This window comes from Acanthochromis polyacanthus, chromosome 1 (assembly GCF_021347895.1).
Source record: "Acanthochromis polyacanthus isolate Apoly-LR-REF ecotype Palm Island chromosome 1, KAUST_Apoly_ChrSc, whole genome shotgun sequence".
Classification (NCBI taxonomy): Eukaryota; Metazoa; Chordata; class Actinopteri; family Pomacentridae; genus Acanthochromis; species Acanthochromis polyacanthus.
Window position 1 is genome coordinate 37,216,694 of NC_067113.1, and position 26,643 is coordinate 37,243,336.

Here is a 26,643-nt window from a genome sequence, read left to right on the forward strand (position 1 = left end):
AAGATAAAACGCACACTAAAATGAAATGTAAACTAGGCTGTTGAAAACAGCAGTTTTCTTTGAGACAAAAACAAACAAATATTGTCCAAAATTAACACCATAGTATGTCAAAATAATGCCATTTTTCCCCAGCATGCCATAAAGACACCATATGATAATGTTAAGTACACCGTGAAAAACTGTACAGAGCAATTTTCTTTGAAAAAGAAACATGAATTTTGTCCTAAACAAACACCAGTGTAGTTTGTCAAACAAAAATACAAACACTGCAAAACACTAAAATGAAATAATGTAAAGTAGGCTGTTAGAAACACTATACAGCAGGTTTCTTTGAAATAAGTGATCATGAATTTTGTCCAATATTAACACCATAGTATAGCATGCCGAACAAAAATACAAACACAGCAAGATGAAATAATGTAAAGTAGGCTGTGAAAAACTCTGTAGGGTATTTTTTTGGAAAAAGTGATAATGACTTTTGTCCAGAGTAAATACCATGGTATAGTATTTCAAACAAATAAATGTACACTACGAAAGATAACGTACAATGCAAAAAAACACTGCAATACAAATGCACAGTGCAAGATTAAATAAGGTAAAGTAGGCTGTGAAAAACACTGTAGAGCAGTTTTCTTTGGGAAAAAGTGATGAACTTTGTTCAAAATAAACGCCATAGTATAGTATTTCGAACAAATAAATGTATACTGCCAAAGATTAATGTAGAGTGCAAAAAACATACTGCAAAATTAAATGTAAAGTTGGCTGTTGACACTATAGAGCACTTTTTTTAAACAAAAAAAAAATCATGAATTTTGTCCAACATTAACACTATAGTATGTCGAAATGCCATTTTTCCGACATCCCATATGATGAAATAAGGTATAGTAGACCGTGAAAAAGTTACGATGTCGGGTTGCCTCAGGAAATAACAGACAGTCTTTGAATGCAACACAGTTTGCTTTGTTACAGCGGTTCCAAGAAACTACAAACCAAGATGGCAACTACACAGGAAACTGAACTGAGACAATGGGCTCCAAACACTCACAGCGACTACTAGTGGCTGGAAACTACAACAGCAAAGAAATAACACCAAATAATTCCTACTCACGGTAGGTGACACTTAACGGCTATAAAACGACCCAATTTACTATAAACCACAAGGTTCGAGTGAAAACTACAAATAAAGAATACTCTGAACGATGCTCTGTACAAGAGCAGAGACTACGGCCAAACTAACCAACACAAATTCTCTCAGTGATGCTCAGGACGATTCACAGTGGAGGAAGCCAGAGTGCGAGGCCAGATGGTGGAGGGGGGGTAACAGACAAGTGAATGGAGGAGACGCCCAAGGGTGTGTGTGCCTTTACATGTGATTTTATGAGAAATGTGGTTTTACATCATGGAGGCTTATTTTAATGTCTTATTTTTCCTTCTCTTTTAATGTAAAGCACTTTGATTTGTATATCTGTGAAAAGTGCTATATAAATAAACTTTACTTACGACGGCCTGCAGAGATTTCCCTTCTTACCAAAGTGGAGAAGAGAATCAGGTGTAGAGGACTCTACTAGGAGCAGGTGGAACCAAAACTAGAAGAGACGAGAACAGCGAAGATTAGTACAGAATGTTGGTTTAGACTAACTTGCTTAATGAAAACTCAGGCTCCTACCTGATGTGTCACGATCTGGCGCTTGAGATGAGGAGTCTGGTTATATAGCAAATGATAAGTGATGCAGAAAAATTAGTTCATGCTTTTGTTACTTCCAGGCTTGACTATTGCAATTCCTTATTATCGGGTTGTCCAAATAGCTCAAACATCTACAGTTGATCCAAAACGCTGCTGCGAGAGTACTGACAGGAGTTAGCAAAAGAGATCATATTTCCCCTATACTTGCTTCTCTTCACTGGCTTCCTGTTAAATCCAGAATAGAATTTAAAATCCTTCTTCTGGCATATAAAGCTCTTAATAACCAATCTCCATCATATCTTAAAGATCTGATAGTACCTTATTATCCTAGTAGAACTCTTCGCTCTCAAACTGCAGGCTTACTTGTTGTTCCTAGAATTTCTAAAAGTAGAATGGGAGGCAGAGCCTTCAGTTATCAGCTCCTCTCCTGTGGAACCTGCTCCCAGTTTGGGTTCGGGAGGCAGATACCCTCTCTATTTTTAAGACCAGGCTTAAAACGTTCCTTTTTGACAAATCTTATAGTTGGGGCTGACTGGGTGACCCACAGGGGTTCGGCTTGTGTCTTCATTGCACAGCTGACTCCCTCTTGGACGTCCCTTCGTTCTTCGTTCAGGTTTCTTTGTAAAGGAAAATGATCATGAACTTTGTACAAAATAAACGCCATAGTATGTCGAACAAACGCACACTACAAGATACAGACGCACACTGGAGAACAAACACACTGCAAGATGAACTAACGTAAAGTAGGCTGTGAAAAACACTATAGAGCAGTTTTCTTTGGGGGGAAAAAAAAAGGATCATGAATTTTGTCCAAAATAAATGCCAAAGTACAGTATGAACAAAAACACAAATGCACACTGCAACATAGATGGTGCAAAATACAAACACACACCGCAAAATGAAATAATGTAAAGTCAGCTGTGAAAGACACTATAGGGCAGTTTTCTTTGGAAAAAAAGATGAATTGTCATAAACGCCATAGAACAGTATGTAGAACAAAGATATAAACGAACACTGCAAGATACAAACACGCATTGCAAAATGAAATGTAAAGTAGGCTGTGAAAAACACCATAGAGCAGTTTCCTTTGAGACAAGAAACCATAAATTTTGTCCAAAATTAACACCTTAGTATGTCGAAATAATGCCATTTTTTCCAACAAGCCATAAAGACACACCATATGATAATGTGAAGTACACCGTGAAACACACTAGAGCAGTCTTCTTTAGGGAGAAAAAAAAAAAAGATCATGAATTTTGTCCAAAATTAACACCATAGTATGTCAAACAAAAAATACAAATGCACACTGCAAGATACAAACGCACACTGCAAAATGAAATAATGTAAAGTAGGCTGTGAAAAACACTATAGAGCAGTTTTCTGTGAAACAAAAAATTTTGTCCAAAACAAACACCTTAGTACAGTATAGAATCAACCAATCATACAAATACTGTAAAACAGTCAAGATGTGACAAAATGAAGCAAACTGATGAGGAAACTCACTAAATCCTCAGAAAACAGAAGTCAACCAATCATACTCAAAAATGTGAAAGTCAAGATGCAACACAAAATGAAGCAACAATCAGCATAAAAAGATGCAAAAATCACCAGCAAACTAAATCCTCAATCTGAGACAACAAAATGACAAAAAAAAAAAAAGTCATACTCACAAATAATGTAAAACAGTCAAGCTGTGTCTAACCCAGGTTTAAATTGGGACTTTCTGGCCCAAAATGGCCATGGATTTAGAACACAAAATCAAGACTTGTGGTCATTGTGCCCGGAGGAAGGCGTTGCCCAATAAATCTGCTCCACTGGTTAGCATCATCCCTTCGTGTCCTCTCGAACTGCTGTGTATCAATTTCCTGAGCCTCAAGCCTAACTCAAGTAACAGAGACACTTGTTCTAACAGATCACTTTACCAAGTTTGCAGTGACCATTCCAATGCCAAACCAAAAAGAAAGAACTGTGGCAAAGTGTTTATGGGACAGTTTTGTCTACTACAGCATCCCTGAGAGAATCCACACTGACCAGGGGCTGGATTTTGAGTCAAGGCTAATTAAAGAGCTGTGTGAGGTGGCAGGTATTCAAAGAGCCGTACGACACCATAGCAATCAAGAGGCAATCCAGTGGAACAATTTAATCATACACTCTTTAGCATGTTTGGAACACTGGAGGAAAAACAGAAATCAAAATGGAAAGACTATGTGAAGCCATTAGTTCATGCATATAATTGCACCAAGAATGAGGTTACCGGTTATGTCCCGTATGAGCTAATGTTTGGACGATCGCCTCGTCTTCCTGTTGACCTTGCTTTTGGTCTCCCACGGCAGGAAAACGAGCACAAAATCTATTCACAGTATGTGCAAGATTTGAAGTCACGCCTTGAAAAGAGCTTCAAAAATGCTTAAAAGAACACTCTCAAATGTGCTGAATGAAATAAAACACTCTTCGACCAGCGAATCATACCATCATCATTGGAAGTGGGAGACAAAGTGCTTGTGAGGAATGTACACCTCAGAGGAAAACAAACTCTCGGATAAGTGTGAGCGATGTCTTTGTTGTGATCAGCAGAGCTGAGATCTCCCAGTTTACAAAGGAAAGCCTGAGCGCAAAGATGGACCTGTACGCACTCTCCAAAGAGACCTCCTCCTTCCATCTGGCTTTCTTCCGGCCAATGAGAATAGTGATGTGCCCTGTGGATAGTCTCCTGTAACTCGACCACGCACTCGTCTTAATCCTGATATCCACACCGACTCACCTGCTGCTGAAGAGTCTGAAGACGTGGTCCCCCTAAGTCTTGACTTACCTGCCATCTGCTTCACTGTGGAGAAAAAAAAAAAAAAAAAAAACGTCCAGTTCCTGCTGTCTGTCAGAAGTGAACCTGACGAACTCCATTCTCCAACTCCCTGTTCCATCATTTGTCCCTCTTGACAAACTTGAGCCGGAGACGAGCAACAATGAGTCGGAATCAAGTGTGGAGGAAAATGAAGAGGATCAAAGAAATGAATCAAAAGCAGACAACTTACCTGTAAATTCACCTGAGCCCGTAAACATACCTACCGTAGTTTCAATGGATGAAGACTTACCTGAAGATCCAGTTCAGTCTGACTTGGTTAACTCACCAGTCACCACTGCCAAGGATGTAGTTAACAGTGGTTTTACTCTTAGACGCTCAACTCGTCAGAGAGCGCCACCTAAACGACTAGATAACACGCTTGGTAACCCGCTTATATCTGTAGTTCAGACATTGCTCCAAAATGTGTCTGATATCCCAAGTGTTTCCACCTCTCCCGAATCTATTGTGCCGTCTATTCATGTTGTTTAAGTTTCGAATGCAAAGGGAAGTGCCTGGTTTAAGGCGGGGAGGATGTAAACCAGGTTTAGAATGGGACCATCTTAAGATGTACGAAGATCCTATTAAAATGTATATATAAATAAATATGTACAAGTCATCCTAGTCATGTGACCAGGAAATTCACTAAGTCCTAAATGTGAGACAACAAAATGACTTCAACCAAAAAAAAAAAAAAAAAAAAAAATGACAAACGATGTAAAACAGGCAAGATATGACACAAAATGAAGCAATAATGAGCATCGAAAGCTGCAAAGTCACCAGGAAACTCACTAAAGCCTCAATCTTGGACAACAAAATGATAAAAATCAAGCAATAATATGGAAATATAAAACAGTCAAGATGTGACACAAAATGAAGCAACAATCAGCATAAAAACATGCAAAATCACCAGGAAACTCATGAAATCTGAGAGACAACAAAATGACAAAACTCAACCAATCATACTCACAAATAACGCCACAGTCAAAGATGTGACACAAAATGAAGCAAAAATCAGCATAAAGATGCGAAATTGCCAGGATACTCACTAAACCCTCAATCTGAGACAACAAAATGACAAAACTCAGTCACACACAAATAATGCAACACTCAGGATGTGATAAAAAAAATGAAGCAAAATGACCAGGAAACTCAAGAAATCCTCAGACAACAAAATGACAAAACAAATGATAAACCAATCATACTCACAAATAATGTAAAACAGTCAAGATGTGACAAAAAAAAAATGAATCAACAATCAGCATAAAAAGACGCAAAATCACCGGGAAACTCACTAAATTCTTAATCTGTGGCAAGTTCTGTATGTGTTTCAACACAGCTTTGCTCAAACTTGTAAAAAGCCTGTTTGGCCATGCGGCTCACAAACGGACAACTCAGTCTTCTTTCTTTGTTTTTGTTTTTTGCTGCTTTTGGTTTAAAGGTGGAATGAAAGTTGACAGGTTGATAACCTTCAGTATGAATTGGAAAAAATGACAGTATTTTCAAACATCATGTGTTCTTTAAATCAAAGAAATTTAATTTACACATTTACTAAATAAATTTAAATTGACTTTCAACTTAATAATCTTGAGTGTGAACCAAATTCATTAAATTAAACCTCAATTTCTTCATACAAAACAAACAAACATTTCAAGTTCTCTTAATTAGTCCTACCAGTTGCGTCCTCATGGTCCAAACAGCAGCTGTGTCTTACTTCATATGATGACCAGGATCAAAGGAAGACTGACTGATCACCAAACATTTTAAGGCCTGCTGGATGAGACGGTGCCCAGGTAAATTGTGTCCCTGTGGAAGCACTGGTTGTCGTTTTTTAGTTCCACTCCTGTGCTGATGTTGCCCCTTCAGGCCTGGAGTGTGTTTTACATCCAGCAGTTGGTGTGTTTGGGGACGCTCTCCCTTTTAACTTCACAATCTGAGACAACAAAATGAGAAAAATCAACCAATCATACTCACAAATAATGTAAAACAGTTAAGATGTGACACAAAATGAAGCAAAAAATCAGCATAAAAAGAAGCAAAATGTGATGGTCCCACTCCAGCTCCTGCCCATACCTCTGTTTCCCTCTGTCTGCTGTCCTCTCCTCCTGGTTGCTCGCCCTCTGTCTGCCTTCACTCTGTTGGCTGATTGCTGTTATAGGCGTCAGCTGCACCAATCAGCTCAACTCCACTCACCTGCTCCCCTCCTCTGCCATCTAAGCTCTGCTCTTCCCCTCAGTCTCTGCTGGATCATTGTTTGACAGACCCACATGCTGTCCCAGACTCCGTCCCCCACAAACCCAATCCTCTCTGGACTACATCAGTTTTTAGGACCTTTCTGCTTCTCCCCTTTTTGTGGATTTCCCCCTTGTACTCAGTAGTTTTGGATGGACCTCAGCCTGGTTTCTCCTTCATTATTAGTTCCCCTGAGTGTGAGTACTTCCCCGTAGCTCGTTTGTGTTCAACTGTTTGGTTTTCGCTCTGCCTCCTCTGTCTAGTTCTTAGTTTTTATTTTGGTGATAAAACCCCATTTGCTTTAACTCCTGTTTGCCTGTCTATTGTGTCTGCACCTGAGTTCAACCAACCCCCACCATAACAGAATGATCCAGCCAGACCACAACCCAGCAGACCAACAGACTGTCACCATCCCCTCACTAGACTCCCTAGCCGTCTTTTTCTCTTCAGAAGAAAACTTGGAATATTGTCACCTTTTGTTTGAATTGTGGTGTGAGTGGAGGGGGGCTCGGACTCAGGAGCACAAATATGAACTGGTATCTCGGGGTCGCAGGGCGGCCTCCCAGATGCCCTGGTTAATGGGCCCCCTGCCAGTCCATATTTTAGTATGCCTGCACTCTCCTGTGAGCTATGTGACCCTCCCAATCACAGTCTCGGATCCTTCTTGTACTCAGCCTACCCGTCTGCCTGCTAGTTCACCCTCAGAATCAGAGCCCCAGCACTCCAATCAACCCCTTTCCCGAAAGCAGTCCAGAAGGAAGCAAGGTTAAAGGAAACCCCAGACCTTGCCGCCCCCGAGCGTCGCGGCGGTCCCACCGCCACGCCCCTGAGCGTCGTAACTGTTGCTGTTGTTGTTTTTGTTGTATACAATAAATTAAGTTCTTTTTGAAGATATAATTTCCATTTATGCAATTCTGGTGAGGGGGAAGCGGAGTATTTTCCATCAATTTCTGCTATTACTTTTATAAGATTATTTTCCGTTTCTCTACACTACTGATTGAGCTGTTCCATGAAATTATTTGTCCTCTCAGATATGCTTTTAGAGCCTCCAAAAGTGTGGATCTTGACGTCTCTGATGTATCATTGATAGATAAATACAGATCAATATGCTTTTTTATTTCCTCAACAATTTTTTTTTTTTTTTTTTTTTTAAATCGGACAGCAAGCTATTGTTAAACCGCCACACTCCAGATGTATGTTTGTGTCCAAGGGCTAAATGAAGAGCAACAGGACAATGGTCTGAAAGTACAATTGAGTCATTCACATCTTTTGACTGATGATAGTAGTTTTGAGTCTAACAAGAAAAAATCAATTCTGGAATAGGAGTGATGGACCAGAGAAAAGTATGAGTATTTACGTATATCAGGAAATAGAGGTCTCCATGGGTCTATAATTTTATGTTTGCATAAAGTTGTGAATATCTTTTGCTGATTTTGACAAAGCCACTGGCCTATTTGAAGATCTATCCAGAAGTGGGATGTAATACGAGATTGAAGTCACTCCTGATAATGAGCTGATTAGATTCCATATTAGGTAATTTAATTTTAAAAAAAAGACTGAACTTTTCATCTACGTTGGGACTTACCACTAAGCTCAAAGTCTTTTTTCGTTCCATGCTGGCTAGGATCACTAGGTTATTATACAAATTCCCTGCCACTATGATGTATCTTCCTTGAGGGTCCGATATGACTGTGGATGCACTAAAGAGGATCATTTTTTTTATTATTATTGCCGTGCCCCTGCTCTTAACATTAAATTTGGAATGAAATACTTGTCCTACCCATTTGCAACAAAGTTTATTTTGGTGCTGAATGTTCAAATGTGTTTCTTGTACAAAACCCAATTTCTGCCCCTAGTTTTTCCAGATGTGCTAGAATATTGCCTCGCTTTACAGCTCCGTTAAGACCTTTACAGTTCCATGAAATGAATTTGACAGAGTTCTGCGACACTGTCCTACAAGAGTTAGCATTCTTGGCCATCAATATAATGTTTTATGTTAGATGATCCCATGTTAATGAATTTGGCAGACATCCTCCACAGTAAAAAGGAAAGAAAATGGAAATAAACAGTGATAACCCCTTGAAACTTAACTTTAACCCCACTTTGCCTTTCCCCAAATGAAAGGCATACCCAGAAAAAACAAAGAATAAGTGTTTCCCACACAAAACCTTGTCCGACTTAAACTTCAAGAGGTACATGGACATTTGACTTACCACTTAGCTCCATAAACTATTTTATTCCTTGTACCTAGACCAGCATATTACTACAAATAATACTAAGAATCTTTTCTTCTTTTAATTAACATAAATGTATTTGAGTAATCAAGTATAAGATTTACATTCCTTTCCCAGTACTTATTTTGAATATGACAAAGACAAAACCGAATTAAAGCCGCAAGCGGCGTCAAAAGGCCCTCACCGGCCGCTGACCTGATCCGCCCTGTTTTTTTTTGCCGAACGTACATCTAAATTTCATCAAAACATTTACAAATGTGCAAACTGCAGCAAACAGGAGCCATGCTCATTCATTGCTGCATTATGACAATATGTGACATGTTGGCCATCGCCACAGCAACACCATCCAAAATACTGCATGGATACCATTGACATTTTTGACCTTCATGTGTGTCAGAATTTATGTGTCCAATTAGGGACGTTACCATGATAACAGGTAAATTTAATATGATGGGTGATTTTTCACTTGGACCCATTAGAATAACATGGGGAACTTCAGCCATCGCCACGGCAACACTGTTAAAATTAGAACATGGTTACCATTTGCTTTTTTGATCGGGACCACATGAAGGAATACTCACCTAAATTTCATTCATTTCTGACAAACTAATAATTTTACTCCCCATACACATTTTATTTCGATTCTGTAGGGGGCGCTGTAATGCCAATTATCAAAATTTCACTGTCAATGTGTCTCGGTAGGAAGGCTCAATAAGTGTTTAGTCGTTATGTACAAATGGCAGCCATTTATCATGCACAAAAACTGGCAAAATTTTACATCAACTTTACGGCGTTGCCACGCGGAAACCGTGAACTAAAATTTTATGATTTGGATAACTTTTAATTGTCTACTTGTGTAGATGGTGTCAACCAAATTTCAGCTCATTTGGAGAAGCACGCGATCAAAAACATTTTGTACGACGTCCTGGAAAACACTGACTCAGCATTTTTGAAATTTCAATCCCAAATAGCTGCCTTCCTGTTTGTCTGAGGGCGGGATCATAATATTTTTTGTTTGTCCCGACAAGACGCATATGTCTGCTGAATTTGGTGGCTGTACGACAAAGTTGATGTCGGACCCCCTCCCATTGACGCAATGCATTTTGATTTTTGCAGGTGGCACCGTAGAGCCAATTTTTAAGTCCCAATTTTGAAACGCATATTTAAAAAAAAATAATTCACCGGACCTGAATTTTGTGCAAAATTTAGTGAGTTTTCGAGCATGTTTAGGGGGTCAAATTCCAGTTTAAAGAGCAGAAGAAATAAGAAGAAAAAGAAATTTTTTTGCAAAAACAATATGCGATTTTTTTTGCCCGTATTTCGCCCACATATTGTATATTTTCGGAAAGGTCTCGACAAGCCCGACACATCTGTGAGGTGTTTGAGAGTGTGAACGTCTGTGGTTGAGCACTACGCGCTCGACAAGTCATTTCTCTGTGTGTGTGTGTGTGTGTGTGTGTGTGTGTGTGTGTGTGTGTGTGTGTGTGTGTGTGTGTGTGTGTGTGTGTGTGTGTGTGTGTGTGTGTGTGTGTGTGTGTGTGTGTGTGTGTGTGTGTGTGTGTGTGTGTACATGTCGGCCCCTGTCCGTGATCGAGCGCTGGGCGCTCGACTTGTCATTTTTGTGTGTTTGAGTGTCCGTGGTTGAGCGCTGCACGCTGGACTAGTTGTTGTGTGTGTTGCAAAAGCAATAGGCCCAAACTCCTGGTAGCCCAGGGCGAAGGGCCTAAAGAAAATTCTAAATAAATCCAATTTTCCAACTTAGATTATTTCTATTAACAAAATAAAAAATTAAACGAAAATAGTTTATCACGAAGATAAGTAATGACATAATACTTCAAATCCTTAATTCCTCCTTATTGTAATAACATAAATAGTAGGAGGAAAGGCATGATTACAAAAACCAGGGTGTCTTTATAAAACTGACATGACCTGTTTGCAGAGACATCTGTCTGAAACTCACAGTATGGCAAAATCCAACCAATGTGATGTTCATATATCCAGTCAGGCAAATACAAGTTTGGTGGATTCTTCTTATTCATCTGCAATGATCGGTATCTGTCCCTCACCAGGTGCACTGGAAATGTTGTTGAAAAACTTTTCAGCATCTCCTGGGTTCTCAAATGTGCGCCTGGAGCCCTACTGACTAACCCTGTCGTCTAAAATGTCACTAAAACATCATAGTTCAGTATATCATTCAAAGTATCTTAGTTCAGTTTGGATCTTCTGAGGTTGAGGATGAGTGAATAACATGAATAAAAAAATCAGGATAAAGGAATTCTAATTTTTATTGCAGAATGAGCACATTTTAATGGAAAAAGGCACAAATAGACTATTCACAGACAGAGATTCTTCCTGATTGGCCTCTAAGCAGCAGTTTCGTTCAACTACAAACTTTATCAGCAACAAGAAGCGACAAGCTAGAGTTTCATCTGCAATTTAATCTGCAGTTTAATCTCAAGATTAATCTGCAGTTTGATCCAGGTTTAATCTGAGTTCTGCTCTAGCTCAGATGATTTCAGAGGAAACAATCAAATCCTCAGTGATCTAAAGGAACTAAAGACTTCAGAACTAACAGTTGAGTTTTATTAGTTTTATTAGATTTCATTCTAATCAGAGTTTAAATAACGGAAGAGTTCATGACCTGCATGAACGGAAACACCTGAAGGATCTGAAGGATCACGTCCTTCAATTGTTTTTATTCCAAACAGATTTCTTTCATTTTATTTAAATCAGAGCAGCTGGAGGAGCTTCAGGTGAATAAAAACAGGTTGTATGATGAATTAGAGTTTGAACATAGTTTGGTCTCATTGGTTAGTAAAAGTGGAATCACCTGTTTGTTACTGAAGAGAAACGAGCAGCAGGTTTTTGAATTTAAACTTTTTAGAACCAGGACATCTTAAATCTGCTCCAAAGAGACAATGGTTTTTATTCTGATGTCAAAAAACTGGACGGAAGACAAGAAGTTAGTTTCGAGAAGTTTTAAGGAATGCTGTAATGGAATCTGAAATTCAGGAGATAAAAAAAGGTAAATTTTGCTTTAGGGTTTTTGCGTCGATGCAACATCACGGAACAAGTCAAGTCCTTTGTTAAATGTCTTTTTATCGATCTGAAGCAGAAGATCCATCAGAAAGAAAAAAATAACAGTGAAACAGCAGCTTCCTCTTTATCTGACGGTTTGAATGTTTTGCTGATTTTACAAAAATTTTCCAGCGTCATGTTGGCAGCGTTGGTCTGCCATATTTTTGTTTTATCAGCAGCGTTGGTCTGCTGTACTTTTCGGCCATTTTATTTTATATTTTTTTTAAACTGTGGAAGTTTAATTTGACTGGATCGAAATAAAAACATTAAAACCTGCAGCTGCTTCATCACCTGACCATTGCTGACCAATCAGACGAGGCCACACCTATCGCTATGGAAACATTCATCCGGTTTACATTCAGATTTTCACAGATTAAAACTGATTTTTTTTTAAACATTTACACTTTGATCATCATCTGATCAGCTGATCTCTAGTCAATAAATCTGATCTAAATCATATTCAGCTCATAAATTAGAACCAGTTCTACCATCGATTAGTTGAGTAACATCAGAATTATTTTAGACTTCCTGTCAGACACAGAATAAAGAATCTAAACATCCCATTTCTAGTTTAATCCTGTCACAGGTTTTCTTTCATTTAGACAATTTTATGTCTTTCGGTGGAATTTTGTGTAATTTTTGGATGAATTGCTATTTTAGACTCATTTTGAGTCACAAATGATTATTTTGGAGTTTTATGGTCACTTTTGGATAAAATTCTTGGTTTATGTCACAGTTTTGGGTGTTTTTGAGCCTTTTCTTCTCAGTTTGGGCTCATTTTACTGTTAGTTTACTGCTGTTGTTGTTACTGTTGTTGCTGCTCTGGACAGTTTTTGACTAATTTTTGAATCATTTTGGACTAACTTTGTATGATTTTTGACATTTTTTTACAGTAAATTTGGATAAACTTGTCATTTTGGATCGTAAAATGTTCACGTGTTGGAACCAGATCCAGATGGTGAACAGTCGGTTAGTGATGAAACTTTTCTGAAGATCATCGAATGCAGGAAGTTCAGTTTCTACAGTTTTTTCTTTGTTCTGTGACTGACGGCGCCGATGGAACCCGAAAAACTCGGACCTCCATCCCAACTTTAATACTGAGAGGTTTAACTTTGGAAATCCAGCCTCTTAGCAGCTTCCCTCCTCTTCACGGTAAAAAATAAAAAGTTCCCAAAGAGTGAACTACTTCAGGCAAACGTGGCAGAAGGTTCTACGGAGACGAGCTGAGCTGCTCCTGGCGCCGCCTCATGATCTGCAGGAACTCTTGGTGGTCAGCGGCCGCCTGGACAAACAGAGGAAGAGGAAGGAGGAGCTCAGCGGCCTTCGTCAAAAGACTCAACGCCCGAATCGGCCGCCAGTTTCTCCTGCCGCCTCCTCATGATCTCCTGGAGTTCAGAGCCTGAACTTTTCTGTAGAAGGAAAACAGAAGACAACAGACGGTTAGACGACTGAAACACAAACTGAACACAAACCAGGAGAACCTCAGAGGCAACTTCAGGTTCTTCAGCAACACAAGTTCAGTCCAAAACCACCTGAAGATGGGCAGGGCTTTAGGGTTGGGGGTAGTTAGTGGAGCAGCAGCTTCATTCCGAATCATAAACCTGTTGCTCCACTAAATATTGATTATAACGGCTAATTACAGGCAGTAAAACACTGCAGTAGCTGCATTTTCTCTGTCATCTAGGGATGTAAATAATGATAAATCTTTCAAAAAAACAAATAGTTCCAGCTCAGGAAATATTCATGATAAATCAACATTCGGTTTGGAGATTAATCATTTTGGGCTGAAATGTGGATCCAGAACTTCATTTAGTGTTTGATGATTTTTCTTCGCAGTGAACTGAGTATTTTTAGTTTTGGACGATTAAAGACGTCACAAAACAGTAAAACTAGTTTGTAGCTGCAGCTGCAATCAACCTGCAATCACATTAACTGTGATAATAAGTTCAAATATAGTCAAGTTTTATCCTAATAAGCATTATTTCAGGACTATATTGGAGGCTTTCTTCGTCTCCAAAAACCTTCAGTCGCCCGCTGAGAGTTTCCAGTCGACATCTTTGATTTTTTTCTGCCTCTTTAGCAAAATTTTCAAACTACTGCGCATTTGTGGCGTCACATATGTGCCAATCAGGAGATTTTATCAGCAAGAAAATCTTATGAACTCAGCCTGAACCAACCTCAGGAAGCCTGGAGAGTCACTGCTGCTGCAATAAAACATCTACAGAGCTGATGTTTATTCTACAATATCTATTTATTCTACATCAACAGCTGGAGGAGGCAGGGTGCATGCTGGGAAACTTTAGACACAAACATCAGCTGATCCAGTCAGCAGCAGGAAATTAAAAAATACTGAATTATTTAGCTGTAAATTATTAACATTAAATACTTTTAAGAAAAATATTTGATATGCAGAAATAAACAGTAAGAGTAATTAGTTTTATAACGAATGAGTTAATTAAAATCTGGAAGAACACTCATGTTTTTGAAATGTACTCCCTACAAATATAAAATACTCCATTAAAAAATAATGAAGCAAAATATTTAGGATTTATTTAATTTATTACAATATTTTTAAAAAATATATATTTAAATTTATTGCAACATTTCTACAAATATAATTAATATCAAAACAACAAGTCAAATTATATGTTTGTATTTATTTATTAAAATATTAAAAATGTACATTTATTGTGACATTTCTACAAATATATTTGAAAATGTTATGTGTAAATACATTTATTTAAATTATTAAAATATTACATAAATTTAAATTTATTGTAGCATTTCTACGAACAGAAACAATGGTTGAAATTTAACGTTTAAATAAATGTAAATTATTCATTAATGGATGTTCACTAACTATTAAAAATTGTAAGACTTTTTAAAAATTATAACATTTCCACAAACCAAAAATAATATTTCTAACCTGATGCGTAAATAATCATTAATTGTTATAATACTGATAAAACTTTGATTTATTTTCTACTACAAACACTAAAAATGCTCAGAACTGAATAAATGTTTTCTCATAAAGATTTTAATTTATTAACAAATTTTCCAGTATAAAATAAAAATAATTACTGAACTATATTTTGTATCATTACAATAATATGATGAATAAGATGTTTTTGTTAATTTGATCAGAATTTGTTTGAATAAAACTGCTAAAATATATTTCTATGTTTATGTATTTATTTTAGTTATTTTTTAATTATCAATTCAAATGTTTCAAAGCAGAATTTATGCGTTCATTTACTTTAGTTGGATCTTTATCATGATTCTTGCATTTTTTTTATTTTTTGCTGCTTTCAGTGTTTTGGAGTCTGAACTCTGATGTTTGCGATGCTTCTTTAAAGTGATGATTCTAACCCGAATGACTCTGATCAATAAACTGCTGGTTTATACTTACCGACACTGGACAGGCCTGGCCTCGTTCTACAAAGTGCACTTATTATCATCTGAAAAATTATTGTCCATTTTAACTGTTTATTCAGAAGCTGATGTGAAATAAAGATGAATAAATTACTTTCTTTCGACTGAAAGAAAATTCACAAAAATCAAACCGCAAGTGTAAATAAACCTACAAACATCCTGAATTTACTCTTTTCATCCAACAGTTCAAGTGATGGGACGGATCGTTAGCTAACTGCTAAACAAAGCTAAGTTAACTCGTACAGAACAAGTAAAACATCTACATCCTGGTGTACGGAAGGGGGCGGGGCCATACATCAACAGGTGAGGGTCAGAGGTCGACAGGTGCAACATTGTGGTTCATTCAGGGGCTTTAAGGAGGACTAAGTACACGGCCACAGCAGGATAAATACAGGTGCTAACTTAACAAGCTGCTACACATGAAACATCTGGAGCTCCGTTCTGACGGCCAGATTCAAGATTTAGACAATAATTAAGTGTTAGTGGAGAAATTATCTGAAAAAAAACAGTCAGTGTTTGACAAAGTAAGAAAAAAGTCAAGTCAGGCGAGTTCATGTCAAGACTGGCAGATCTGTGGTCAAGGTCATACAAGACTCAAGACTTACTTGTGAGTCTTCAATCCCCAAACAAGACCATCAAGTCCAAAGTCAAGACCTTTGACAAGAAATGGAAAGTCAAAAAGCTTCCAAATTAAGTCCCAAATCAAGGCCCACAGTCCCAAACCACTGGTACTTACTGGATGAATCCTGTTGGTCCACAGACCAAAAAGTACCAAATTAAGGAGGCATCTTAGGGTGGACGAACATTTTCTTATTCAAGGAAGCCTGTTGGTCCTTAAGTCAACCTCCAAATCAAAGACACTGACTGATTACCAAATCAACACCAACAAATTCAACATCAAGACATGTGAGTCCTGAGTCTTCAATTCTCAAACAAGACCATCGAGTCCAAAGTAAAGACCTTTGACAAGACATGGAAGTCCAAAGTCAGGCCAGAAAATGACCAAAACGTATCAGGTTAAGGAGGCATCTTAGTCTGGACCAACATTTTCATATTCAAAGAAGCCTGTTGGTCTTCAAGTCATCCTACAAAATGAGACAGAGGCACACATTGATTACCAAGTCAACCTTAACAAATCCAACATTGAGACAGGTGAGTCAAGAGTATGTCCCAAAACACGACCAAGAAGTCCCAAGTTTGGGGTTCTTATTTACCATCTTGTTTGCCAAGTTAAAGTCCTTAGTACAGACATGGAAACCTTAGTCCACAGGTCAAGACAAACAAGTCCTCGGTCACTTGTTGGTCCCCATGTCGATTCCCCAACCATGACTGAAACATCCAAAGTCAAGGTCTAGTTAAAACTTATAAGAACCCATATTAGGGAGCCTAACTAGTCCTCAAGTCAAGACAGACAACTTTGAAGTCGAGATAATTTGTTAGTCCTGATGTCTTCTTCTAGATCTTAAAGTCCGAAATCGGGACTGTCAAAGACAAGTCATCCGTTTGGCTGTTGTCAGATTTCAGTTAAAGGAAAACTAAAAAACTGATTCGCTGCAGACATTTTTATAATATCTTCTCCATCTGCTGGAGTCCATTTAGGAGGTTCTGGCCACCAGAACGAAGCCATGAACATGTGAACGTGAACACGATACCTTAATGAATGTGGTAACAGAACCAGAAGATCAAAGGAGGGTCAGAAGAATACCTGCAGGTGGGAAATAGAACCACACACCAGACCTTGCCAGAGTTGGGGGTCAGAAGGCTTAAAGACAGAATAGAACTTCCAGAGACCTGACGCTTCCAACCACAAACACAACGCAGCAAACCGGGACGATATGAGAAGATAAAACTAAATCCCTAGAATATATTGCAGGTGTTGGAGATTCCTAAAGTATCGCCAACACCTGAAGCTTCAGGAGTATCTCTATCTAATGGTTCATATCTACAGCGGTGTTTCTAGACGGGAGGTGTTCGGCATCAGACCCTCAAAGGACATATGATGATAGATGATTGACAGCTGCTCTCAGACAGGAAGTAAACACAGGCTCCACTCTCCTACAGCCATGCAAACTCTGATTGCACCTGATTGGATGAACGCTCTTATGGTTGCTCTTTGGTTGCTCTTTGGTTGTTTTTGGAAACACCGGAGCGAGAAATAATGAATCCGCTGAGAACAGTTTGTGCAAAGTTTCTCAGACGTTTTGAGTCGCATAAATTTGCCAAAACTAACTCTGAGCGAGCGACGTAACATCCCATCTCTAGAAACACACCACAACCTTCCCAGAATGCACTGCAGGACTGTGAAGATGAAGCGTTGAAGCTGTGTATCCTACTGAGATGAACCAACAGAGAAACACCTGAACTAGTTTATCTGGGACCCAAATAAAAGTCAGTTTCTTCACACCCAAACTAAACTCTTCCATCTAACCTGTAAATAACCTATTAATATCTTGTTGTTTTTGTTTTGTTTTTTTAACTCGTCTCTGTCTGCTGCTAGTGTTTGTCTGAGGAACCAATCAGAAGGCTGGAAGCTCGACTAAGGGTATAACTTAGTCTAAGCCATCCAATCAAATCCAGAAATATTCCAAAAACATTCCAGGAAGACTAGCTGGTGCCACTGGCATCAACTAATGGGGATCCTTTTAAATAAATAAATACATTAATTACTGCGGGACAGAAACTAAACTGATTAGACTGACTATCAACTGAGTGTTGAAAAAATAATTCAACTTACTGTTAATGATATTTGTACTTTAATAACTTCAAATTTTTTGGACTGAATCCATTTTTAAACTGCAGAAAGAAAACGAGCAAAAGTTTTTCCTCAAGAGACCAATTTAGTTCCACAGTTTAATTCTGAAAATATCAGATTATCTCAAAACATCACATTGTTTGGATCAGAAAGTGAAATATTAGATTGTTCATTGTTCTTTTGTCGTTTTGTGTCTCGTTTTTGTAATATTTTGTTTTTGTTGTTTTAATTGTTTTTGGTCTTATTTTTGTCATTTTGTTTTTCATTTTATTCGTTGCTTTGCATGTCGTTTTTGTCGTTTTGTATTTTCTTTTTGTCTGACTTGTCTGTTTTTTGTCATTTTGTATCTTGTTATTGTCATTTTGGGTCACGTTTGTGTCATTTGTGTAACTTCCTATCTTGTATTTGTCCATGTTTTGTCTCATTCTAACTTTTTTTGTCTCTTTTTTGTTTAGTTTCGTGTCGTTTGTCTCATTTCATTATAGTTTCATCTCACTTCTCGCTATTGTCATTTTGGGTCTCATTTTTGTAATATTTTGTCTTGTTTTTGTTGGTTTTTTGTCTTTTTTGGTCAGACTTTTGTCGCTTTGTGTTTCCTTTTGTCTCAGTTGTGTGTTTTGTTGTATTTTTCTGATTTAGTTTATCGCTTTATTTATTGTTTTATGTATTATTTTTTCAATTTGTGTTTTTTGTCTCGCTTGAGTTGTTTGTCCATCTTTTTGTTTTTGTGTGTCTCATACATGTAATATGTTGCACTAAAACAAAGGAAACATTACAAGCTGTGGTTATTTATAGGTTATTATGCTGTGGTTTTACTGGAGAACAGACGGATTGAATGTGGAACCTGGACTAAGATAACTTTGTCCCCCCTGGTTTAAATCTATCTTCTAAAAAATAACTCTGTACCGTATTCTGATTTCGGTCCTTCTGTCTGCTTGTTATCTTGTGTTTTTGCTCGTTTGCTTCTGCAGTTTCAGACGTTTCTGCTTCTTTAAACCCCAGAAGTGAAACTGCGAGAAAGAATCGACCGATCAGATGTCATATCTGAGGTTTAGTTTCAGGTTTTATCCGTCGGCTCACCTCCAGCGCTGCCTTCTGGACGGCCACCTGACTGAAGACTCGAGCTCCGTCATCGGGACAAACCGTCTTCAGCTCCTCCTTGTTGAGAGAAAAGAGCTGAGCTCCGGTTAGAACGCCAAGACTGGTGATGGTCCTGAAACACAAAACCAGGGAAATATAAAAACACAGAAAGTCTAAAAAAACTAAGGATGGATGAGCTCATTTGTGAAACCTCTACCAGCTGGGTTTCATCTAAAAACACTTCAGCAGAACTTTCCTAAAATGTGGTTTCCAAAAAAAAATAAAAATCAAAGATCCTCTGAACCCCAGAACCTGCTGCAGGGTGTAAAAGTCGTCTTAATAGATTTGGAAAATGACACCATTCTCACACAGATTTTTTAACTTTCCGATGGAACTACAACAAAATTTAAGCTTAAACTGGGATATTTGATCAAATTTATTTCAAAAATTTGCAAAAATAAAACTTGAGAGTAACTGTCCCAAAAAACATAAAATGACCAAAAGAAAACACAAAATCAAAAACATGAGAGCAGAATTTCCTATCATCGCTCATCAAGAATCCAAAGTCATCTTTGTGTTTTCTTGAAACAAAACCAAAAAAAGAGACAAAAAATGGATAAAAAAGCGACAAAAAAATGGACACAAGCGAGACATAAAGTGACAAAAAAAACAAAATTACAAAAACGAGAAACAAAACAATGAATAAAGCAAAACACAAAACGACAAAAGTAAAACAAAAAATACAAGCGAGACAAAAAGGAAACGCAAAACGACAAAAACAAGGAACCAAAATGGGAAAAACTAAACAGAAAATGAGGCAACGCGAATAAATGAAGACACAAAACAAGAAAAATTAAGCACAAAATGAAAAAACTTAATGAGAATAACAAGAAAAATGAGACACTGAATGGCAACAACGAGACAAAAAACATGAAAAACTAGATAAAATGAGAACAAAAATGAGACAAAACCAGAAAACCCAGACACAAAACAAGAAAATGAGAATAAAGGAACCAAAACAGGCAAAGAAATTTAATTGTAAACTAATTTTGAGATAGGGTTAGAGAATCTGTTAGTCATTTTCTTTTGTCATTTTAGATAGATTTCTGTCATTTTTAGTGTTTTTTGACAACATTTCAACATTTTCGATAAGTTTTGAGTCACTTTAGACAAAGTTCAAGTCATTTGGAGCGAAGGTTTTTCAGTTTAAGCAAATTTGGAGTTGATTTTTGTAAATTCTGAGCCGCGTCTGAGTCCTCCTCACAGAAGTCATCTCTGAATTCTCTCTCCGTCTTCATTCTGGTTCCACAGAGCTGCAGGACTTTAAAATGAACCTACAGTGAGTAAAGAAAGAGACAGAACTGAAGCAGAATGATGAACTCACACTGGACTGAAGCCTTTGGCATCCAACCAGGTCCTGACTTGGTCTGGAGACGAGTCGTAGGTGATGCTGATGGTCTGCAGGCTGCTGCTGCGAGAAGGAATCTGGAACTTCTTCTGGGCGCTCCGACCCAACGTCAGTCTGGTCATCAGCTCATCCTGGACCTCCTCCATGTTAGACTTCCGACCTGCAGGAGGAGGAACGTCCAGAAAACAAATGTTTAACCCTTTATCAATTAAACAGGAACAAAGTCCTGATGGAGGAAGAAGAAGGTCGATGTAGAAACTGAAAAATCGTCTTCATGGATCAACAAAAACCAACAATAATATACTAGACATTCTTTTCTTTCTACATTTGACCAAAATTGACTTTTCTGACTTTATTCTCAGAATAAAGTCATTAAAAGTCAAAACTTTTGATCAAAATACTGCAAAAACATTCTTGATGTTTCAGTTTTCTTTTTAAAATATAAGTAGTCAAGGAAAGTTTTGTGGCTACAAAGAAACACCTAAAATTTATAAAAATATGCTAGAATAAAGTTTAATGAAAGCGTCTTTCAGCTCAGTTCGTTAACAGACAGATAAATATCTAAAACGGTCTGCATCTCTGGACTCTTTAGGATTTCTCTACTTGTTAAAACTATTTTTCTCTGAACATTTCGGGATATTATTAAATCTTTATTCTTGAAAGTTTGCAGATGACAAAGTTGTTCCTGAGCTCTATCAAACGGAAGTCATTGCGGTGGGTTGCTGATCAAACAGGTCTTGGATAACTCGTGTATGCTCCTTGTAACAAATTACTTCCACAGGACTCCGATGTAAAAGAACAACAAAAACTTTAATCCAGAGCTAGTTGATTTCTTTGTACAAAAGAGTCAAAGTAAAGTTTCTAAAAATAAAATTTCAAGGCATACTACGGTAAGAAAACCATGTGGCTCAGTCCTTGATCAGTCTGCAACTGCCTGCATTCACCTCTGAACCGTCTTACTGCCGAGAAGCGCTCTCTCTCTTAAAGTGGCAGTAACATCAATCAATATAAATGATTTCAGAAACTATTTAACTGGCCTTTAAGACGTTTATGAATTATTTACACAAATGAAATTTTAAATTAGAGATAATCTTTTTAAACAAAATACATTTTGTTCTTATTTATTAAATATCAAATCTATGAACTAAATTTGGCTCCCACAGTCCTAAATCCTGAAAGGCCTCAGCAGGACTGGGAGCTGCTCAGAATAAGACAGTGTCATCAGCGTAGAAACGGATAGTTGAAGGTTAGGGTTCGGATCTCTGGACTCTTTCTCTTTCAGGTTTCTCTACTTATTCAGACTGTTTTCTTCATCTTTTAGTTGAGTGAACTGATATAAAAAGTTCTGGATCTCTGGACTCACGGCTGACGGCAGGTTTCTGGCCACTGTTCTCCCTCATGGCAACGCTGCTGTTGTCGCTGGACGTGTTGCTGTTCTTTCGGATGATCTTGGCGTGATCAGTGGCTGGCGGCGGCAGCGGTGGCGATGGCGGCATGGCGGGAGCCGGAGGCGGGGCCGGGGGCATCGGCGTGGCGGCAGGTTTACTGGGCAGGAAGTCAGTTCTGGTGGTTTGTTTCTGAGGAGACAAGAAGTTCCATCAGGAAGTTAACCACCGAGCAGCTGAATCATTGAATCAGTTTAACCTTTGGATTAAAACCGTCTAAACTTCTTCTGAAATGTGAGTATTTCCTGTTTTCTGTCCTTCAGAATAAAGTTTGTCAGGTTTACCTCGTTGAGTTCTCCCAGAAGTTGCTGCAACGTGAAAATAAAACATGAAACACAAAGATGGTGATGAGACAATGAAACAAGCTATCTGATCATCTGCTGCTAGAAGCTTGACTAAAGCACAGGAGATCCTAGAAAATACACACAGTCCCTGTTAGAAGCTGGGGTTAGCCTAGCCTAGCCTAGTCTAAACACAACATCAGGTGAATATTTGACCGCACTGGATGCAAAAAATACAAAAAAAAAAAAAAGTACTTCATGGTGAGAAAATGAGCTGATCAACAGAAAATTCACTGGTGGCAATTTTTGGAGTAAAAAACTTGTTTTGTTTTTAGCAGGAATCAGTTGAGTGTTTGATGTTTTCAGCTTTTTTCCCTGTCATGAGTGACTGTAAACTGAGAAAAAACTGCTGAAAGACCAAACCCACCGAGAAGCTGCCAAGATGGTGAATAAACGATTGACCAGGTTGGACCAAAATGTGACGCTGTTCCTTTAAGAACCACAGCAGAGCACACAGGAAGAGGAAACTACAGGAACCTTCACACTAAAAGCACACACCGGTCCTACCTTAAACAACTCAAACTCCTTCTTTGGCATCATGAGCTTTAATTATCGGAGATAAAACATGAGACAGGTGAGTAGGTGGTTGAGCAGGCGGCAGGTGAAACTCAGGTGCGTCCTCCTACCTGGATTGTGTGGCTGTAGATGGGTTCTCCTCGGCCGCTCAGGTCCACGGCTTTGGTGATTTCCAGGATGTTGTTTGGCACGTAGCCGCTTGATCCCATCCCATTACGGACCTTCCACCACTGCTTCTTGTCGTCCAGAACCTGAGAGACGACACTCAGGGATTACACCAAAATGGCTGAATGTTTTAGGGTCCGAGCACCAAGGGTGTGAAGACCCTACTGAAGTCCATGGGTTTGTTATTAGACTTTATCAGTTGGAAGAAAGAAACACATTTTTGAGGCTCGAGAAATAATTGAAACACATGCCAAAATGGCTCAATAGCGCCCCCTGGAAAATTTGAAACATTTATTATGACCAGTACATGTGACCTAGACCTATGAACATTGGTACACATATGTAACGAGCCATTTATGTTGTTTTAGTGTTCATTTAACGTGTAAACACTCCTGTTCTACTGACCTTTTTACTTTTGTTCCATGTCTATCTACATGTGTGTTTGTTCCATGTATGTTCTTGGTCAGGTCATGTTTGCAAATGAGAACTGGCTCTCAAACATTTCTAACTGGTAAAATAAAGCTAAAATAAATAATAAATTAAACTGGAAGAACGTGAACATCCAGAACTCTTAACATAAGTTAGATAAGCATTTATAATATTTATTTAAACAACTGTTAAATTTATGGTTTAACAGTAAATTACTGTTTTATTTGTATATTATAAACAATAAATTATATACATAATATAATTTATTTTTAATTATACTGATCATTTTTTGTTTACATTTGAAACCCACCATCATGTCAGCAGAAGTTAAAAACCAGGAAGTGACACGAAAGAATAGAAACCACAGATAAAAAGTGAATGTTTTACCTCGACCACCTCGTCTTTGACAACGGACAGTTCTGTGTTGTTTCTCGCCACAAAGTCATATTTAGATTTGGCAAAAAGTTTCTGCTGTGTCCGGCCGTCGTCATCGAAGCTGCTGAGAGACACAGAGAGGAATTACAATAAAATATGAGACATCAGGAGAGAAAACTCTGTTATTATCTGAGCAGCAGCACTCCCTGCTGACGTTTGTTTAAACGGAAAAACAAACTAGAAATGTGTGAAACTAAAAGTTTCTGACAGCTGCTGCTGTTGCTCTGTTTCTGTTTTAACTCCAGAGTTTATATACACACGTGGACAAAATTGTTGGTACCCCTCAGTTAAAGAAGGAAAAACCCATAATTCTCACTGAAATCACTTGAAACTCACAAAAGTAACAATAAATAAAAATTTATTGAAAATTAAATAATCAAAATCAGCCATTACTTTTGAATTGTTGATTAACATAATTATTTAAAAAAACAAACTAATGAAACAGGCCTGGACAAAAATGATGGTACCTCTATAAAAGATTGAAAACTATTTGACCAGAGTGACATGATTAACTCAGGTGTGTCATTTAATTGACATCACAGGTGTTTCCAAACTCATAATCAGTCAGTCTGCCTATTTAAAGGGAGACAAGTAGTCACCCTGCTGTTTGGTGAAAAGGTGTGTACCACACTGAACATGGACAACAGAAAGCGAAGGAGAGAATTGTCCCAGGACATCCGAAAAAAATGATAGACAAACATCTTAAAGGTAAAGGCTATAAGACCATCTCTAAACAGCTTGAAGTTCCTGTGACAACAGTGGCTCATATTATTCAGAAGTTCAAGACCCACGGGACAGTAGCCAACCTCCCTGGATGTGGCCGCAAGAGGAAAATTGATGACAAATTGAAGAGACGGATCGTTGGAATTGTATCCAAAGAGCCCAGAGCAACCTCCAAAGAAATTAAAGGTGAACTCCAAGGCCAAGATACATCAGCGTCAGATCGCACCATTCGTCGTTGTTTGAGCCAAAGTGGACTTCATGGGAGACGACCAAGGAGGACACCACTGCTGAAAAAAACTGATAAAAAAGCCAGACTGGAATTTGCAAAAATGCATGTTGACAAGCCACAAAGCTTCTGGGAGAATGTCCTTTGGACAGATGAGACCAAACTGGAGCTTTTTGGTAAGGCACATCAACTCTATGTTCATAGACTCAAAAACCAAGCATACGAAGAAAAGAACACTGTCCCTACGGTGAAACATGGAGGAGGCTCAGTAATGTTTTGGGGCTGCTTTGCTGCATCTGGCACAGGGTGTCTTGAAAGTGTGCAAGGTACGATGAAATCTGAAGACTATCAAGGCATTCTGGAGAGAAATGTGCTGCCTAGTGTCAGAAAGCTTGGTCTCAGTCGCAGGTCATGGGTCTTCCAACAGGACAACCATCCAAAACACACAGCCAAAAACACCCAAGAATGGCTGAGAGAAAAGCGTTGGACTATTCTAAAGTGGCCTTCTATGAGCCCAGATCTGAATCCCATTGAACATATGTGGAAGGAGCTGAAACATGCCATTTGGAGAAGACACCCATCAAACCTGAGACAACTGGAGCTGTTTGCTCATGAGGAGTGGGCCAAAATACCTGTTGACAGCTGCAGAACGCTCATTGACAAATACAGAAATCGTTTAATTGCAGTGATTGCCTCAAAAGGTTGTGCAACAAAATATTAAGTTATGGGTACCATCATTTTTGTCCAGCCCTATTTCATTAGTTTGTTTTTTTAAATAATTATGTTAATCAACAATTCAAAAGTGATGGCTGATTTTGATTATTTAATTTTCAATAAATTTTTATTTATTGTTACTTTTGTGAGTTTCAAGTGATTTCAGTGAGAATTGTGGGTTTTTCCTTCTTTAACTGAGGGGTACCAACAATTTTGTCCACGTGTGTAATCTGCATTTTTAGGAACAGAAAACGTAGAATTTAAAGACTTGAATAATTCAGACTGTAGTGGAAACCAACATTTTCCTCAAATAACAAAAGTGTTTATACTCTCCGACATTTTCCTGCAGATAAATAGAAGAAATAATTGATTTTTCTATATTTAATCATCCGAATACGTCGCTTACATTAATGAATTCTGTTTCTGTCAAGTTTATACAAAATTTCAAATAGAAAAATGTGAGCTGAGCGACTAGAATTTGGATAATTTGACAAAGAAATTATGATTTCAACTTAACTAAAGATTAATTTAAGAGTTTAAATAATTGCTTCAGCTGCCTGAATATACTGTTTAAAGCACAAATAACAATTCAGTTTATTTTCCAAACATTTCTGCAGAAAAACTACAAAAATCCACCAACAGAAATTAAAAACGGTTTCTATGCAGCTGTTCACAAATAAAACAGAAATAAAACAGAAATAAACGAGCAAAAACAAATAGGATAATGTAATGTAAATAACTGAAATTTTTAAAAACTCTAATTTAAATCTGAACGTATTTACAGCCGTGGAGAAATGTCCCAAAGTTAAAGCAGAAGGAAAATTAATTTAGAGATTAATAGAAATTAATTTAGTTTTCAGGTTGAAAAAGATGAAAAACAGTGGATTAAAAGAAAAGTCCGTTAGCTTAATAT

The 26,643-nt window shown here is 37.9% G+C and overlaps 1 protein-coding gene across 5 annotated transcripts in view; it reads right to left on the reverse strand.

Annotated features, from left to right (window-relative positions):
• Positions 1–11,253: 11,253 nt before the first annotated feature.
• eps8a (epidermal growth factor receptor pathway substrate 8a) overlaps positions 11,254–26,643 on the reverse strand; it is a 29,232-nt gene continuing 13,842 nt past the window's right edge. For 2 of the 5 annotated variants that reach the window (XM_051947615.1, XM_022222076.2), the window contains exons 15-21: positions 24,020–24,128; positions 23,149–23,289; positions 22,466–22,489; positions 22,100–22,313; positions 20,713–20,896; positions 19,329–19,461; positions 11,254–13,473 (exon numbers count right to left, since the gene is read on the reverse strand). In XM_051947615.1, the coding sequence (XP_051803575.1) occupies positions 13,378–13,473; positions 19,329–19,461; positions 20,713–20,896; positions 22,100–22,313; positions 22,466–22,489; positions 23,149–23,289; positions 24,020–24,128 (901 nt within the window). In that variant the 3' untranslated portion in view covers positions 11,254–13,377. Of the gene's footprint in view, positions 13,474–19,328; positions 19,462–20,712; positions 20,897–22,099; positions 22,314–22,465; positions 22,490–23,148; positions 23,290–24,019; positions 24,132–26,643 lie in introns of all 5 variants that reach the window. The other 3 variants (XM_051947609.1, XM_051947596.1, XM_051947601.1) reach the window with 2 other exon arrangements.